This window comes from Anticarsia gemmatalis, chromosome 6 (genome assembly GCF_050436995.1).
Source record: "Anticarsia gemmatalis isolate Benzon Research Colony breed Stoneville strain chromosome 6, ilAntGemm2 primary, whole genome shotgun sequence".
In the NCBI taxonomy this organism is placed as follows: domain Eukaryota; kingdom Metazoa; phylum Arthropoda; class Insecta; order Lepidoptera; family Erebidae; genus Anticarsia; species Anticarsia gemmatalis.
In genome coordinates this window covers 4,377,441-4,396,880 of record NC_134750.1, presented here as the reverse complement: position 1 = coordinate 4,396,880, position 19,440 = coordinate 4,377,441, and the positions used below count along the sequence as shown (strand labels likewise).

At 34.5% G+C, this 19,440-nt stretch overlaps 1 protein-coding gene across 2 annotated transcripts in view; it reads left to right on the top strand.

Moving 5' to 3' along the window:
- ec (ubiquitin specific peptidase echinus) overlaps positions 1-19,440 on the top strand; it is an 86,739-nt gene that overhangs the window by 30,932 nt on the left and 36,367 nt on the right. The window contains exon 1 of one of the 2 annotated variants that reach the window (XM_076115359.1): positions 11,574-11,795. The exons of the other annotated variant lie outside the window; for it this stretch is intronic. Within the exon in view, the coding sequence (XP_075971474.1) occupies positions 11,745-11,795 (51 nt within the window). The 5' untranslated portion in view covers positions 11,574-11,744. Of the gene's footprint in view, positions 1-11,573; positions 11,796-19,440 lie in introns of those variants that run through there. 2 annotated transcript variants of the gene reach the window in all.

The following is a 19,440-nucleotide window of genomic DNA, read 5'->3' as shown; positions in this document are numbered from 1 at the left end:
GTCTGTAATGTTCGACTTCCTATCATTTTAGACGTTTCGTCTTTAAAGAAATAAACGGAAATAAGCCTAATCTGAAAATAATTAGAAAATAATGTAACAGTAGTTCGTGTATTGTTGTCATTACTTTTGTAATGAATTGTGAGAAAGTTTCGAGTGTCACAACACAGCGACTTACTAAAATTGTTATCGTTATCTGGTTCAGTTCGTCAACTGTACGTCTGCAATGACATTCAGCGATGATGTGACTACTTAGATAGCTGTTCTATTTTTTTTCTCTTTTTGTCTCGCTTTTGAGTAAACATGTTTTACGCTCTTTGATAACAATTGCTCTAAAAAAAAACGTAAGCTCGTTTTCCATGTATTTAAGTAACGGATGATTTGTCAAAATAACCCTGTCGACCCCACGTTTGGCCTCCGTTTAGAGTATATTAGCCGCTCCGTTGACCACTTAGACACAGTTGCATCGATTGAGTTTGTCGCGCGACACTATGCTTCATTGCACTTATACTTTTTACCATTGTCTCTTAGTCACACTTGCTTTATACACTCAGGTACACTTTAGTATTAGTAATCGGAAGTTTAAAAAACGGGCTAGACTTTTTTACGGAATAGTCATTCAAAGTCTACGCTCTTTATGTATCGCAAAGGCAGTAAAGGATTCATTTTACTAGCACTGTTTAAGTATATGCTCTTAAAATATACAAAGAATCTTTGCTTTAGAATTCTAGGGCTATTTTTAGCTCACTGGTAAATTTAATGACTAGTTTGTGGTAAGAATAAAGTGGTGTGCTACAGACAATGACGTTAGTACATAACATTGGCACATTTCGTTGTCCGCACTGAACCGTGAACCCACGACCCGTAATATTTGATGACTCACCCTTCCTGACCGTCTTCAAGGATTTGGGCCTCCTGTGACTAATGCACGATAAAAAACCGCTATTGTTCGAATATAGACCATTGTTGCAACGTCGTAACTTACCCGTGAAGTCACTGACATTTACCACTTACTATCTGATCAACCACGAAATTTAAAGCCGAATATTAATTTTTTTAGAAAGGAATTTACAGCCATCTTCTTTTCGATTTTATGGCAAAAACAAGCAATTAGCTAATTGGCTTCTGAATTCATTAACACGTCTATGATTTAAATAATTAATAGGTTAATCACATGTGCCGTAAGCTTCTCGACTAATAAATCTCACAGCAAACTTAACAACTTCTAAAAACACCTGACACATGTAAAAACGAATTATTACAGTCGTTGCTCCATAATTTCTCCGTTATCTAGCGTAGAAAATTACATTATTAAGGTAAAACAGTCACAAAACAGTTGCATATCGGTATATCTAAGAAGCGCTGGTTAATCTTATCATCAGAATAGCGAGGGTCCGCCTGAGCCGAGCCAAGACGTGGGAAAGCCAGCCAAGCTTGACCGGCGGGCCATGCCTCAGGCAACGATCTAATTACAACACTTGACAGGTGGCAGGTCAAAGGTTCACCACACATGCAACCAGGACCTTGGATTACACCCAACCGTGCCCTGCAATGAGGAAGTGACAATATAAAGCCTATAAAAGGATGCTACTGGACTTTTAAAGCATGCAATTTTATTGTTTCACAGCTTCAATAAAAGGGAACTCGAACGACTCTATTATGCAAAGGGAATATAAGGTACTGGTGCTTAGAAAAGGAAACATTTTCCCACAGATACTAATATGTGCTAATTTATTCCACCCTTTAAATATGTACTGTTCTATTTCTTCGAGATTTCAGCATAAAATTGAGCTTTGTTTAATGCGTTGTACCTGATTTTGTAGATATGAGATTACCATGTGAATATAGCTTTGGAAAAAGCAATTTATGCAATCTTAAGTCAATAAGTTGTTCCGTCCTTTGTTCCATGAACTTAAATGGTAGCTAGAGAAACAATTTATTTCCAATATACCTAGTTTGAAATTGAAAGTCTCGTAGAACAATTGTATCAATTTATGGTAGCGGGATAACTGTGGGACCGCGGTTGATTCACGCTTCCCGCTTGTACTCAAAACCATTATAATATTGTGGTTTACAATGTTTACAAATATTGTGCATTTTTACATAGTTTAAAGTGTAATAGTTCTGCTATTTCATTTCGTATTTCAATGCCTAAGTAGGCCTTGAATTAATAAACAATATGACTGCTCAAAACTAGACATTGTTATTTAGAATTGTATAATTTATTCAATCACTGACTAGAATCCTGATTATTAAAATGTTAAATCTGTAGTCTTCCATTTCCTCTAGTCTTATTATATGTATAAAGGTATAGCGAGATACAGTTACCAGTTAGCAACAGTTATGACAATATCGTTATTTTTTTGGTGAAGCGAGGTGATTGAATGCGGACGATAGGCTCTATTTCTAGTAGTTTCCTCGGACTGAACTGCGTTACCATATAGGTAACAGTTTCCTAATAAGTAATATCGGTGGATCGTACCGTGTCCCACGGGTCGGCGCCTGCTCACCCAGCCACGCGCTGAATACGACGCGTGATCGCCGTGAGAAATTATATTCCAGTCGCGGTTCGAAGATTTCTTATATAATTTACAACATAAATATATGTAACGATATTTCATTAATTAAGTACATCGTGAATATTTTTTTTTAGAAATTAATCATATTGGGATGTTCAATTTAACACTTCTTAACACACTGATTTAATTAAATGATATTTGTAAGGTGTATTGAACTGTTATAAAAGAATACATAATTGATGAAGCAGTGCACCAAAGTTTACACTGTTTTCATATGAGTTGTAATTCCTTATAATATTTGCCAAAATATTTATATTAGTGTTCACGCTTACGTGAACACGGAGTTAAGATCTTTTTTATTTCTTTTATTTATTTCCAACATAAATGCCCAATTAGCACTGATAAAACGGCGATAAAATGTGTTGAATATTTTAACTTAATATAACCCACAACAAATTTTGGTAACAATACTACCTACAGAGTAGAATCAAAACAAAATGATTATTTAAGCATAGACTGATAATAAAATGCTAATAAGCTATTTCGTCGGCCATCATTTGGGCGTTAACCTTGTTCTCGTCTTGGCTATAAACTCAACATTGGAGACTATAAAAGTCGCTAAAGTTCGGAAAGCCATCTGTAAATCTCACTTGACCAACTTGAGTGGTCGTATAGAAGTGGCGGGGTTGCTAGAGTGGGCCATGGCTTTGGGTCGGTTACATTTGAAATTAGGGAAATATCCATAAGACACCGGCGGAGGAAACCGGTTGAAGAAATGCTCAGATACAGAGAAACTTCGTGCGATATTGTTGACGATCCAGTTTCGTGCTCATCTCTCATGTAAATTGATACTATGTAGATAGTCGGCTTATTTATGGGTCTGCAAGTCTACCAAATGGCCTTACGAGGCTTTGTTATTCTCGGTCTGTAATGCTGTTTGTATGGTTATTCTGGGTAATAAAACCGTCGTGTTTTGTTCATGTATGCGTGTATGAGATTGAGTAACAACGTTTAGAGAACAATGTATGACTTTACGTATGTTCCTTAACACGCTTTACGAGTTGCCTCTTAGTACTGAAGTTTTAATTTTAGTTTTAACTACCTTTCATAAGTGGTAACGATTCATTGCAATTGTTTTCTATTTATAGCAGCTACATAATTCTAAGGCACGTAGTTTGTCAGTGTCAGTGCTAATTTCTGAACAGTGTAAATGTACATGAATCAATCACAGCCTGTTACGGTTAGACATAAATCTATTGCAAGCCCTAACGCCTAGGTTGTCCCGTTTCTTTGTAGCTCAATACAACCTTAATCTAGAATACATCAGCAAACTTAAATAATTAATTTTGGTACGTCGATTTCGATTCAATTCTGGAAGCGTATACGACTCTTGCTCCCAAGGTCTTAGGTTCGATTCATGTATCAGACAAATTGCTATTTGGTTATATTAATTTATGATTATTTTAATATATTACCGTTAAAATCACAAACACGAACACCATCTTCAAATTCTGAGAGATGGCTTAAGGCCTAACACGCTAGTCAATTATGGGTCGAAAATGCTAATTTTACCGTTCACTTTCGAGAACTTTTCGAATTGATTTCCACACGATATAACTCCAAGGTTCCGATTTTACTTATGTAAATCATTGTATGTCACTAGGCCTATAACAATCATAGAATTCCTTTGATATCATAGCCTATCAAAAGCATTTATATGAATGTCACATCCATATGTATGAATGAAAGCAAATAATTCGACACTGTGAAAGTTTTAGTTCACTATGAGCGAAATCGTAACGTGATCCGTTCATCTAATTATTTCGTCACAATATTTTCTAGTCTATTAGTTCACTACATTCTGCGCGCTACTTTGTTCTCGTCAAAAGATTTCCTAGGGTAAAGAGTACCCTTGTTTTGTAAGTAGGTAGTGTGTTAATGCAAGTTACAAACTAACTGCACACAAAATTTTATCAAAATCTGTTCAATTTTTTTGCGTGATGACCCCCAGTTTCTGACGTATGTTTAACGGTAGTTTATCTATTCAATAGTGTCAAAACTCATAAAAAATGCTATTGAATAGATAAACTACCACTAAATGTACTCAGAAATAGGGGTTGAGTAACACAAATCTACACAATCGTCTATCCTTTCGCAAGTACATAACCGTCCATACAGTAAAATGTTATCAAAATCTATTCAGTAGTTATAGCGGGATCAAACGTTCAAATAGTCGCATTTATAATATTAGTATAAATTACCCCCATCTAAGTTTGTACTTAGCTAATGTTGATAGTTTCATGAATGGATGAGCCGTGGGAATCGCGTGAGAACTAACGTAGTAACACCCTCATGTATCGCGAACTGTTGCGTCTAAGACAACACTTCTGGAAAGTGTACTAATCTGGGAAATAATCGCCAGAACAATGGGGAGTGTCGCGTCAACTTATTGGAAATAATCGGCGACAGTTTAATTATAGCTCGTACACACAAATATCGTTGGGAAACGTGCGCGTTAATTAGTTGCTTGTTATCCCGTTTTTTGTATTCTGTTTCAGAAGTTTCTTGTGTTTTCTACTTAATTAATCATTTGATGTTGAGATTGTAATACAAATCGGAATATTTTTAGGTTGGTGAGGCACTTAAACTTTGTCGAAAATTATAGAAACTTTGCGAATTGCGATGTTCATAAAAGAATTTTTTAAAACATTTTTAATCTAATTTTAATCATTTTATAGCTACTCTTTTATGTGAAATCATCAAAAAGTATGAAAAGCGCCTGTGCAAAAGATGATGCTAAAGACAAGTCTGCACATCTTTGCTATCGTGTTGGCGTAGGCGCTGCGTTTACGTCTGAATATCGTAAAAGCGCAGTCGCCATAGAGCTAGTTTAATGAATATAGACAGAACAGAATCACGTTCATATACTGTTTGCATGCTTTATATACTGTTGGTTTTTTATTTTTAATTTACTGCAATTCATAATTGACTTGCCAAAGAACTAGACTCTACTTTCTAATTAAAGTTATTACAAAAATATAAATAGCCATTTAATAACGTGAAACAAAGGAATAATCAGCATTTAATTTAAAAGAATGCTTTAGCAATATAATAATATAATAGAGGACATCAATATCTAGCATGTCCTGCTATATTTGGACGTTTCTTTAACGGTAAATATATTTTTGAGCGAAGTGGTCATTTCCTCTTAGCACAAAACTCGTTTCATCTTACTACGACCTACTACAAAATCAACAGTTGATGGACTACAAAATAGAACCAAAGAATAATGTATCTTATCCATTACAACATAATGCTGACTTTCAATTGTGTGAGAATCTCTATATGTGTGAAAGAGACGGCAACAGTTTATTGTAGTACGAGATAAAAACCGGTTAGGGTGTTGTAATATTACTATACAGATATTATTGTACATACGTATAGTATGTTTCGTTTTAATCGAACAGTTAGATGAAAAAAATATTGATGGAGAATTGAATAGACGTCGTGGCATAGACGATCATGATATTTAAAACATAGAGGTTTTATAGACGTGTTTAAAATTGAACTAACTAAAGCACTCGTGCGTGTATTGTTATAAGAATGAGTCGAAAGTTTTATATGATAATGGTATTTGCTTGTTAAAGTTAGGAAAGGATAGGCTAGTAAATTCTTGCTTGTAAAGATACTGAAAGTTTATTATAAACTTTACTAATCACGCCTGTTATATACGAATGTGTAGGGGTATGTAATACACCTACGTTGTGAAATTAACGACGTTAGTTCCATGCATTATAGTAACTAACTAACAGTAGGTAGATAACTAACAGGCTCAATTAAATTAAATTTGAGTTAATTTTATTGCTAGTTCAGTAATTTTTGCCAATCAACTTAATTGAATAGCGAATATTGTAGAGCAATAAAATATAGTCGTACTTTTCTTCTCATACTAATACTATAAATGCGAAAGTTTGTATGTATATCTGTCTGTCCGCACCATACAGCCAGTTCCTGCGATAATCCAATATGAAGTTGGATTCGCAACTTTAAAAAAAGTATCAGTTATCTTAATAGGTCAAATTTTACAGTTGTTTTCATACTTTAACTATTATTTTAACTATCGTATAGGTTTGGATTTTTAATTTGGTTATCTGACTCTCATCCGTCTTGCTTAATTATAATACCTACTAGCTGACCCGGCAAACGTTGTTTTGCCATAAAAATTAAATAAAAAAACATTGTCCAGCGGACAAAATTGTGAATCTAAATCATTCTCAGATCCCCTTGAACACACACAAAAAATTGCATCAAAATCGTTCCAGACTTACAGAAGAATTATATATATAATGATTAGGTAATTTTTTTGTGTCCATTCATAGAAAACAATTGTTTTCATAAATTTGCTGTAACTTTATCTGTAAGTAGCCTGGCCCTAAATCTTATAAGTACCCACCCCGCTACTGCGATTAAGAAAGCTGCTTGACTAATTATAGAGAAGCTTACAAAGGATTAGATCTTTATCTCCATTTTTTAGATTACGTTCCGTGCTTCCAATTTCCATTAAGTTGATCGGCTTGTTCTTAAATAAGATTTAAATTGCTTTGTGTCCGAAGGGGTGAATGGGAAGCGTGAAATTCTATTATGTTTTAAATTCTTTAGTTGGCTTAAAAAGGTTGGTCCCAAACTGGGCGCTTACTATAATTCAACGGAAACGAATAATCGCACAAAATGTCTGTTGATTCCTACCACGTTTTTATTTATTTACAAGTTTCGTTTGAATCTTCAAAACCTTCTGTAATATGCGAAAGTACAAACCTTAAAAAAATATTTAGACATTGATAAGTTAGTGAACATCTAAATTGTAACGAAAGTTCGGATTTACGAAACATACTAGAGCTACAGTTTCAAAATATCTTCTTAGTTATTTTTTCTAAAGAAATAATATATATTTTTTTATAAGGGTTATAGTTCTCCCTTTTGTTTTATGATGAAGGTGGTAAACTGCATAACAATGCTATCTGATTGCACCTAACTGTAAACTTGGATTTCTAACTATTAACCTGGGAGACGCTTGTTTGTTATTTTGTGAACACCGTAAAATACTTTTTTATGCAAGAAAATTAGTTGAAATATAGATAAGAATCGCTATAGTTAAAGGAGTGAACTTTTAACCGTTCTTATATATAAAACTAGCTGACCCGCGCTACTTCGCTTGCGTCCAATAAGAGAGAATGGGTGAAATTTTTCCCCGTTTTTGTAATATTTTTTACTGGTACTCTGCTCCTTTTGGTCGTAGCGTGATGATATATGGACATATATCATCTCATATAGATATCACTCGAGATAGGACTATCTCGAGTATCAAAGTATCTTCATACCAAATTTCATGCAAATTGGTTCAGTAGTTTAGGCGTGATTGAGTAGCAGACAGACAGACAGACAGACAGAGTTACTTTCGCATTTATAATATTAGTATGGATGGATGTAACTAAACCTTTTCTGAAATTCGTTCTAGCTTGGCTTAAAAGAACATTCCTTTACCTCTTAGCAATCATTAATTAAAATACTCGAAAATCAATTACTGAGTTTTGAACTGTTGGTGTTTTCCTTACACCTAAAGCTTCGGATAAAACAATCGTGATGTTATGAATGTATATAAATATCAATAAAGTAACTACAAAGTCAAAAATCCCTGAAATCAAATCATCTTAATTAAGTTCAGCATACAATTATTGAGTTCGTAGGACCATCTTTCATCATCGTAAAAGATTGTATATATATATATAAGTGTATGTAATTATACTAGTCTAATTGAACTCCATGTCATCATGTGGTACAAGATTTTTTATAGCGCAATTCCTTCTGCATTCTTTACTGCATGGAATGTACACACCATGGGCATTATTATGGTTTAATATACGTAAGGCTTCTGAGTAAAGCTATTCTTTGCAAGGACAACGTGTCATGAAATTTTATGCGAAATATTTTGCTCTGTTTTGCATCGTTAGACTTAAACGTTTCTAAAATTGGCAAAATTTGTGTTTTGTATACATTTTTGTACTAGTTTTGATGTATATTTATTGTAGAGAAGTCCATGTATGAAATAATGACGCGCATTTTTAAATGTCTTAACGATTTCTTTGGTGATAATTTTAATGGAAGAGCTACTAGATCTAATAGAGGCTTTTGCGGAGTCTTCCGGCATCAAATCATGAATAAAAAACCTAAAATATAGTAAAATATTAGTCAATTAAAGTTAACAAAATGTCAATTTAAACAATTTCCTTTAAAGGATATCTTCCATTACTAACTAATGATAGCTCTAACTCTTAACTCGTAAGCAATAAACACTTTTCGGATCAGTTTCGTAATTCAACATGCTATTACACCCACAATTTTGTGAGTAAAATAATAGTTTCATCCGTCGTCGGAACGATATTCTACTTCTCACCTAACTAGGCGGGTGTATAATTGGGCCAGGCCTAGTACGCAATTACTATGGAATGGAATAAGTAATACCCGCGGTTGAACCAGTCGGCCCGCTTACCGTTTGGGTACTACAGCAATCTCTTTAAATGTTACAACCTTTTTACATTTTTAAAATGTACAGAGAAAACCTTTCAAAGGCCCATCCAAGTAATACATTAAATTGCAAATGTAATTTAGTAGAAAATATTCAAATTATTTTTTTATCGGACCAGGGTTAAACTAATGTTAGATTCGGTATGCAAAGGTCGAGTATGCGAAGCGATAAAGCTATTTTAATTGGATACAATGAATGCATACACTAGCATTACCTATTTAATTCATATTATGCTAAAAATTGTAAAGAATCGAGTATTAGAGTAGTTTATAAAAATACTGGTCTTGCCGCGGCATTGCCCACGTGGATTTTCATACCATACGGAAGAAAATTTCCAAATACCCTCTCATAGTGCTCCTCTACACTTCCTAAAGATTCTTTATAGTTATTTCAACTTTCTACGCTCAATAGTTTTGGCTATGCGTTGTCCATCAGCCAGTGAGTCACTCAGTAACGGAAGAGTTATATATTATATTGATTGATTATTAAATATCTTCAGCTTTGTTTAGGATTTTTCGTAAACCATATTTACAGCAATCAATATCAATTCTGTGTGCCATTAAATATTCAATCACGGTACCGATAGGATAAAGTGAGTGCGCACGTGCGCGAAGACAAAGGCAACTTGAAACCTTTGTATTAAGTTGCAAGTACTAACGCACATACACACATACATGATTTAGAAAGGTGTGGTTATAGCAAGACTGTAGAAAATATGGAGCAAGAGCATTGGTGTAAAATGTAATGCATATGTAGGTAACCTATTTAATGGTGTTATATTCCATATTTTTGTTAAAAATTAACAGACCATTTATGAAGAGAACGTCAAAAAAGGAACGGCATTTTATCTTTTAATTTACAAGATATGATCTACTGAAATGATTACGACTTAAAATGAAAGTTTCAATTTGACGAATTATTTGCTAGGTCTGCTTACCCCTATGGGAAATAAGCTATATAGAGTATATCTGAACTTGCTAATTTAAAGCCTTAAGTATAACTACACCTTTACGCGACATGGAACTACAGTTTTCAGTACAAAGATATTACGACACTCATTGAGCTGAGTCTGTGTGCTACAAAATCCACAATATGTACAAATTGTATTGACACTAGTCGTTTGTCAACTACGATTATCGAGCTCACGGCCGAATACAAACATCTACACGTATTTATGTACTAAGTTTATGTGTACATACATTTTGAATTAATGAGGTAGAAAAGTGTATTTTCTTTTCTATATGTGTAAGAACTTGCTTGTAGAGAAAGTTTTCGATACATGAGTTTGTTTTAATTGTTCGATTGGACATGTTAAGTTATTCACTGTTGAGTAACGATAAGGGTTTTTAATTAAAGATTTGGACTTTATTTATTAGGTTCTATCCCCGAAATATGTGTAGGACTAGAGAACATTTTTCTGTTTCTTTTTTCTTAGAAGTTCTTGAATGCTGTGACGAATTGGTTGTAGTGTAATGACCACGAGTAAAACAAAATTTAATGGTAACTTTTGACACTGACCCTGCTTTAGAAAGTTAAAACAACGTATTGAATTAACAAAACGTTGTCTATAAAACGATTTCCCTACATAACATAGTGAATGGCATACCATACTAAATCGAACAGTATTAAAAACAATAGTTCCTTGCGTCATTCCTATATCGCTTCTTTACGATTTCTTACCGATTTTATCCGTGCAATGTAATACTAATCACTCACGCAATCAAAAGACAATACCTAGGAAACCTCACACGAAATTTTCTAAGAAATCTAAGGTAAACAAATGATAAGGTATTACGTGAGGTTACACATTGTATGCGACGAGCTGCTCTTTATTATCGAACGTATTTTTTATATGTTTTTAATCCCTCATCCCGCTGAGCCGTCGAAAAGTGCTCCCTCGCACGTTCAACCGAACTTTTATTCTTATTTCTTAAGCCCACCTGCTCAACACCGATTAAAAAAAAACAACACAACAGAACAGGTAATAACAATTATTATTATTTTGGAACTCAACGCGCTTGGCACGTTTTATTATTTATGTGTCCCATATGTTTGCCTCTTATGTTTGTGATATGAAGAAATCGAGATGTTATCTTCATCTACCTAAAAGTGAGATTATAAACATAGCAAGCCGTGCACGCTGATAATAACATACAGTGGTAGAAGTTTTAATAGGGCAGTAAAAACAATAATTTATACGGAATGTCACATTTTCTACGAGATTGCTTTCTGTTGACGCGTTTATAATAACAACAATTACTACTCGTGTGCTTCAATCCTGTGATCCCTCGGGCGATGCGCGGTTGTTTAAAACAAAATGGCCGCTTGAAATAAAGCCTCAAAATCCTGGCCGTAGGCCCGTGTTTCCCGCCGTAGCCGCGCACCGGCGCGGGCGCTGTCGTGTTTAGTTCGTGTACTACGCCGCTGCGAGTGGCGGCGGCGCTAGTGTCGCCACCTCCGTACCCACAACGCTACGCTGTACACTCCCACGTACGATCTCTCATTGTAAACACAGTCGCGATCGTCGCGTACCACGGATTTCGCTTCCCAATGGACTAAAAAGGATTGTAAACATGAATGTTTCTATGAAAGTGGTGTTATAAACTGTGTTTATGTGACAATTGATCGGATTGCTAACATCGACGATGACGAAAGCCAAGATAACTCGCAGCAGCGCCCTTTACCACAGCGCGAAGGTGAGCCCTTTTACTCGAATTTGTTGTTATATCGTATTTTCATTAATTAAACTGATATAGGTTTACGTGTTACTTCAGTTAAAACCTAGAGCTTTAAATTGGGTTTTATCCGAACTGTGATTATATTGTAATCAGTAAGCGTGTTATTTATGTAAATAAGTTAACAATATTACTTTATTTCTACTCTGTAAATAAACTCGTGCACTCATTTCTGTTAATTCGTTAGTTTTTCGAATGTTTTCCTGTAATATGTAGAGAGTAATTCGATCGAGTCCGGTTCTTCTGCCCATCATGAATCTTGATCCCTCCGTTCCCGCCTTCCCTTCGAAGCCTCCGAGCCTCCGAGCCTCCGATTGAAAATAAGCGATTGCATTATAGTACACCTAAAATTCACAGATATCATGAATACTTTTTTCAAATCGTGCACAGACTCAATAGAAAGTTATTTGCAGTACAATATTTAACGAGATTTGTGTTTTCTAATTTGCTTACCTACTTTATAGTTATGCTTCGTATATTATAATGGACGCCTTTAAACTGTAACAAGCATTCATTTGAGTCTTTGCTTTTAATAACATTTCATCACATGAAACTAATTCGGAAAAATTTATAACGCTACAATTTACTAATTAATTAATAGCAATTAAAATTGATCTTAGAAACGTTGACAACAAAGTATTTTATATAATTCTACATATTATTATACAGTATTTACAGTTCAACGGTATTTTAATAGTATTATTGTCAAATCTTATTCGTAAACATAAAATAAAGTATCTGTCCGGCCATATACTGTTGTCCTACGCTCGGAGTAAAAGACATCAACGCTCGCGAACAAAAGAGACAGCGATGCCTTAAAGGCTGTATTTGTGTTTGTGCGAGCGAGACGGATGTCGCCTGTACTTCTGTTTATAGTTATTTATTTATACATAATTATACGACTGGGATTTCGTATAGGTACAGGTAGTGGCCGTTGCACGGATGGCCGATCTCCCCATTTTAAAAAGGAAAAGGGATGCTCTGTTATAGAGCAGAATTTAACCGTATGTAAAATGTTCTAAGTTTTAAAGTTTGGGGTCTTGTTCGTCTCGGCCAGTGAGTGCTAATGATGCGTGAATGAAACAATCCTTTTACTTATTCTTTGCTAGATTTTGGAATAGCGGTTTTCATTTACATATTTAGTAGTATTAAGTAAACATTAGCTGTTTGATTTTCGACGCCCTTCTCTTTCTTGGGATCCACAATAATAAAATTAACTGTAAAAGTAATGTATTTGCAAGTTCACTTATCGTCTAATTACATTTTGATACAAGAAAAGAAACCAAGCTATTATTATAGTATTATTTGCCTTATATTCATGAAAGGACTAGAATCCAATTAACAGTAATCCAATACTAATCTATGAAAGCCTAATTTATATTTAATGAACACTTAGACCGTGATTTTGGCGTTAAGAAAAAAGTAAATTGGCCGAGGTGCAGAGGTTTCTTGGAAATCGAGCACACGCTCGTCTCAACACAGTGACCGGTTCTCGGGCGGTCGCTCGATCTTATACGAGACTTTACACCACATCATTTTGAGTTTTTTTACCGCCCAATCATCATGCTGTATTAATAGCAGTACCTGCAATAATTCATGGTAAATTATAGAATAACCGAATATTGTGATCGTATGTGGGCGTACAAATAACATGAATTGGGAGACTGGTTGAGAATTCGTTTGTTGAATACAGCTTAAACTCTAATCACATTATACACATCAATCTATATCTATACTAATATTATAAAGCTGAAGAGTTTGTTTGTTTGTTTGAACGCGCTAATCTCAGGAACAACTGGTCCGATTTGAAAATTTCTTTCAGTGTTAGATAGCCCATTTATTGAGGAAGGCTATAGGTTATATAACGATACGGTCATTAGAAGCGAAGTAGCAACGAAAAATGTTACAAAAACGGGGAAAATTTTGACCAATTCTCTTAGTTGACGCAAGCGAAGTTGCGCGGGTCAGCTAGTTACTAATAAACGGCGTGTATACAGTGTTTTGTCTTTTTCAATCATATACAGTTTCAAAATAGATTGAAAGTGATAAAACACTGTTTAACTTATCAGACCTTACGCGACGCTTATTAGTATGTCAGCTTAAATTAAAAACCTTCTGGTTATTGAAATAGCGACTAGATCTATCAAACATGAATAACCTGAACACGTGGTTAGGTTACTTTCTCATAGATGACCTGTATTTTACCGCAATCGATAAAGATACTAACTAATAGTAATAGGATTTAATTATTAAAGTACCTATGTCTAGTTTCCATAAGGCTCTGTTAGAAATTATATTAAGGAACATACATACAATAAAACATAGGGCAGTAATTCTATATAATATTAATACATATATATATATATAGAACCAAATATACGATAGATAACTGCTAGCTATGTGCCTTTTTTCATACTTGGCTAGCAAGACCATTTCCACAACTTATTTACTTTTTATCGTAGTGGTCAACCCGCGAAGGCTTTGTCATGTCTTTGGCATGTCTCATGTTCTTAATCATACTGCAGCCGTGAAATACAACAACATCACGTATGTTTTAACAAACTAGCACCTTATTATGATTACTGTGTTGTGACGTCACACTACACTAGTCGTACACTCACCTCTTAGACATGCACCTAATTGGCTACTAATTAGAGCGTAACACGACAATTTGTTTTCATATAAACTGTGAATGTGATTTGTAAGTCGTTATGTTAATAACTTTAGTTTTTGGTAACTAAGTCATGTAACAGTACGTAATGGACAATAATGGCATCCCAGAAGTTTATCAAAGAAGTCAGTAACTAAGATATCAACCAATACGTAAAATACTATACGCGTTTATTAAGGTGATTTTAATCTATACTAATATTATAAAACTGATTCGATTTGAAAAAATCTTTCAGTGTTAGATAGCCCATTTATCGAGGAAGGTTATAAGCTATATATCATCACGCTACGACCCATAAGAGCAGAGTACCATTGAAAAATGTTACAAAAACGGGTAAAATTTTGACCTATTCTCTCTTATGTGACGCAAGCGAAATTGCGCGGGTCAGCTAGTATGAACTAAAAGCAACTTTAATTTTATTTTACCTGTTCACACTAGCACACAATGCGTATGTATGTGTCAAGAATGCTACTTCCCAATGGTGTTTTCAGTGAGATCCATCACCAACTTTTGAGTCACCTTCTAATCCCAAGATCCCCCATCATACCACTTCAAGATCTTTACTACTTTTATTCATAAACAGTACTTCAATCTCTTGTAGAGTTCCAAGACCTAATCTTATCCTAAATATTGCCTATGCAAGTCCTGCGGTAATATTCCACCAACGTGATTATTTTATCATTAACTATGTCCTTAGCACTATAACATTCAAGTTATCAATAACTCAATGTACCTATATTGCAGTTGCGAAACAATCGTACGGCGTTATTAAAATGCCTATGTAATTGGACACGTCGTTACCGTGGGTATATGAAATATGTAGTGTATAATGATTTTGGTATTAATATTGACTAGCTGACCCGCGCAACTTCGCTTGCGTCACATAAGAGAGAATGGATCAAGATTTTCCCCGTTTTTATAACATTTTTTATTGCTACTCTGCTCCTATTGGTCATAGCGTGATGATATATAGCCTATAACCTTCCTCGATAAATGGACTATCTAATACTGAAAGAATTTTTCAAATCGGACCAGTAGTTCCTGAGATTACCGCGTTCAAACAAACAAACATACAAACAAACTCTTCAGCTTTGTAATATTAGTATAGATTAGGTAGTTATATAAAACCTGCGATAATTTGTGGTATACTCATTTTTTTTTAAGAAATTTGTTTTTTTTTTATCACAATGGCTTTAAGCTAATCCTAGTTAGTGAGACTAATAAACTGAACAAAGTATACGATTCCGATAGAGTACTATGTCTTAATTAATCATGACATGGGCTTTTGCTTACTCGTAGTTACTTGAACTGTAAACTAAGTATTTCATGCTGTTGGAGTAATATTTTACTTTATTCTGTTTTTTTTAAGGAATTTCGTCTCTAAAGGACTACTAGGATGTTTAAATTATTAGACCACTGCGAGCAAAGTTTAGGTAGTAATTATGTATGACTAATAAGTATATGGCGAAACTGCTGCGTGCCGTATAACATCACAGCACTTCATAATTATTAGTCATTCTGACCTTATCATGTAATTGCCTATCGATTTTTCACACATGTTCATTTTCGGTCGCTTCAATATAATAAGCTATCAAGCCCAATCGTCTAAAATATTGTATAGTAGGCGAGGCGCTTCCGTAGGGGAAGTGCACCGGCTATATTTTGATTCAAATTCATTTCCGTTCGATCCAGTGATAAGTCCACTCGATTTGTGCATTTGAACGATAAAAAATTATGGACGACATTAAACGGAGTTGAAATTAAACGTAATTTATTTCTTTAATAATGCAAGGTGCAACTAATGCACAGCGTGTGCTGGCTCAATAAAAAGGTTTTCCATTCAAAATATTTAAATTTGTACTCATGACTTTTATTGCATGCAAACTTTCCACATAAGTTCTAAAGCGACATTACCCTGAGAAACTGAGTATTCCAGCCGCTAAGCACAAAAGTTTATGAGTAAAACTTAACTGTAGAACCTGATAAAGAAGTCTAGATAAATGCACAGTTAACATAAACAGATTATAAAGCGATTAAGAGGTAAATCGTGCGAGCTGTCGGCTTCCCACGCGGCCCACGAGGCGTCAAATCGTAGTTTTTATTCCTATATTATTCAATACATGTCGAACGCATCACTGCCTCCCCCTCTGTGGAGTGCGAGTAAAAACGTGTACAAATTGACCCTCTCTATTTCACATTTCTTGAAAAAATTGCTTAACATAACATAAAAAGTGGTGAATCACAGTATGACGTGACTTAGTTTCTACTAGATTAATCGTTTCACTTAGTGCGAAATTGAAGATTATGGGAATTAATCCAATTAGTTGTTAACATATTTTTTCCTATAAATATTATAAATGTAAAGATTTCTGACGGTGAATGTGTACACGTATGATCATCTTTTACGAAAAAACTACTTCGATGTTCCGATCTACTTTCAATCCAATTTGGATTATTTTTTGGCACATAAAATGATTGAATCCTGGATTAACATATACATAGCATACCTACATTATACTCTGGAAAACTACTTTTCACGCAGAAGAATTCGTGGGCAGAAACGGCTATATTTGAGAAAATGCGTTAGTATTTTTAGAAGAAAACGGCTCATGTATTTCGAGTATATGAGTTTTTTAGTACGTGTATGTGTATGCAATAAAAGTGAACACAAATGAGTTCAACTCAACACGACATTAAAACATGGTCGCTGATGGTGTTTTACGCATCAAACTGTAAATATATAAATGTAATAAAATATGTATATAAATATATTTTATTGTGATCGTAACGCTTTTCATCGCCTAGTTTTATATAAACGTGTTTGAAATCAACATTGACTATTTGTGATCATGTTTACAAGCAAAGCAAATATAAGCTTATACTGTCCCATTTTCAATAGGATTTTTACCAAATAACATACTCAAATTGCTGATGTTTATTAACGTGATTTCGCATTATAAGTGATTTCGCAACCGCTGTGTATTTATTGATAAAAACGGTAAGCGATCAGTGGGTTAGGCAGTCTTTGAGAAAGCATTTTATTTATGGGTGATTTTACGGAACTGACGGTCTCCCTGCTTCGGAGGGCACATATACTACAGTCGGTTCTGGTTGTTACCATTTAAGTTAACAGTCATTAAGCCACCTCTTAAGCCTAAGAGCGGCTTGAACAACTTTGACATCTAGGTTGGCTACTAATGGCTGCTTACCAATTAATGAATTTTGATTACTCATAGCTCAAACTTAATTGATATTTTCATACAAAATATTCGATTGAAAACGTGCCAGTGTTTGCGTGATATTTGAGTTCTGTTTTGGAACAAACATTGTGAATGTAACAGTATCGTATTACGTACAATGAAAGCAAAGTGTCAAAGTACTATCGGTTGATACGATTAATAACGATTTGTCATAGGTGTCGGTTTGCAGGTCACTGTCCGTATGTAAACAATAACTTGAAATAACAAATATGAAGATTTAAAAAAGAGCTTATCTTACAAATACAGACAGACATGTGTCTTGTCTAAAATTGCATACTTAAATATACTTTCGTAGATGCTTTTTTGTCAAACTTTTCTAGTCTCGGAGGAATTTTCGATTAAGCCTCTAAATTTTGAAGTAGGCCTTAGAAATAGCAGAGAAATTAGAACAATTTTCGCCATTTTGTAATTTGAATCAATTAGAATATTAAGCTGCCCTACTCGGCGACTCTTCATGTGAATATTTGCATAGGCATTTAAATTTCTTAAAATATTTTCCTACTAATAATAAATGCGAAAGTTTCTAAGGATGAATAACGTTTGTTAATCTTTCACGCAGAAACTACTGAACGAATATTAATGGGTACACAGACAACTCAAAACCTGCATTATTAACACATAAGATACTTTAATATTATCCCGCGAATGAAATCAGGAGCAGAATTTAGTATCTATATAAAAGAAATCTAGCACGAATAATCCTCATATATTTGGCAGTCCTCAGTTTATACGTCCTTTGAACTCGTAGTAGCAAACGTCGACGATACATCCCGTTATTCACCGTCGTAACTCGGTAAGGTCTCTTAAACTTAGCAAATAATACCACTACTCTATATCTGTACTCACTTGCTTATCTATTTTGAATCTTATTTCTAAACTCAAAAGGTATAAAACTGCATAGCAAGTTTACGATGATGCTACGTGCATGTGTTCCGAGCTGCAAATAGAGTATTCTTTTAATCACAACCACCGTTTAGATTGATTAACGTGCAACTCTTTCAATTTGCATACATTTCTTAACTGGGTTGCATTCATTAAACACTGTGTTAGAATCCAAGCAGTAACTGTTTAACTGTACCTTTAAAGCTGGGTATTTTGGTTACAAGACAATTTTTGATTCTTTAAAATTTTTCTGATTTTTTAAAGCAGAGGATCGATGCATCTTTCTACACTATTCTTAACTGTTCTATTTTATCGCAAGCACCGTATAGCCCTCGTTATCAGTATAAATATTGACAAAAAGCGCTGTTCCTCAAACTGTCTTGTTTCGAAATCGTTATCTAGCGACAATATGTCCCCGCTTCCATTAGCAGGAAATTTTATCTGTTTGTCACGAGCTCCACTAAAAGTAGGCTGCACATATAAGACCCTCAGTCGATCACTTAGCGTACACTTCGGAAAAATATCTATTATTAGTATACGGATAGTGTGAGCCCGGCCTTACAACCATGTTTGTATAAGGACAAAGCTTTTATTGCGTATGTTTGAGATGCTTTCATAGAATACAACGAAATCTTCACCTTTATCATAATTTGTTGAGCACACATTTTTTTCGTGACGCATTGTAAATTGAGAAGAAGAAATCATATCTATAATATGCCTTTATATAAACTTTTTTCTTAGTAACGGTTACGTTAAGTCCTAGTATGGTCGAAAATGAATGAAGACAGATAAT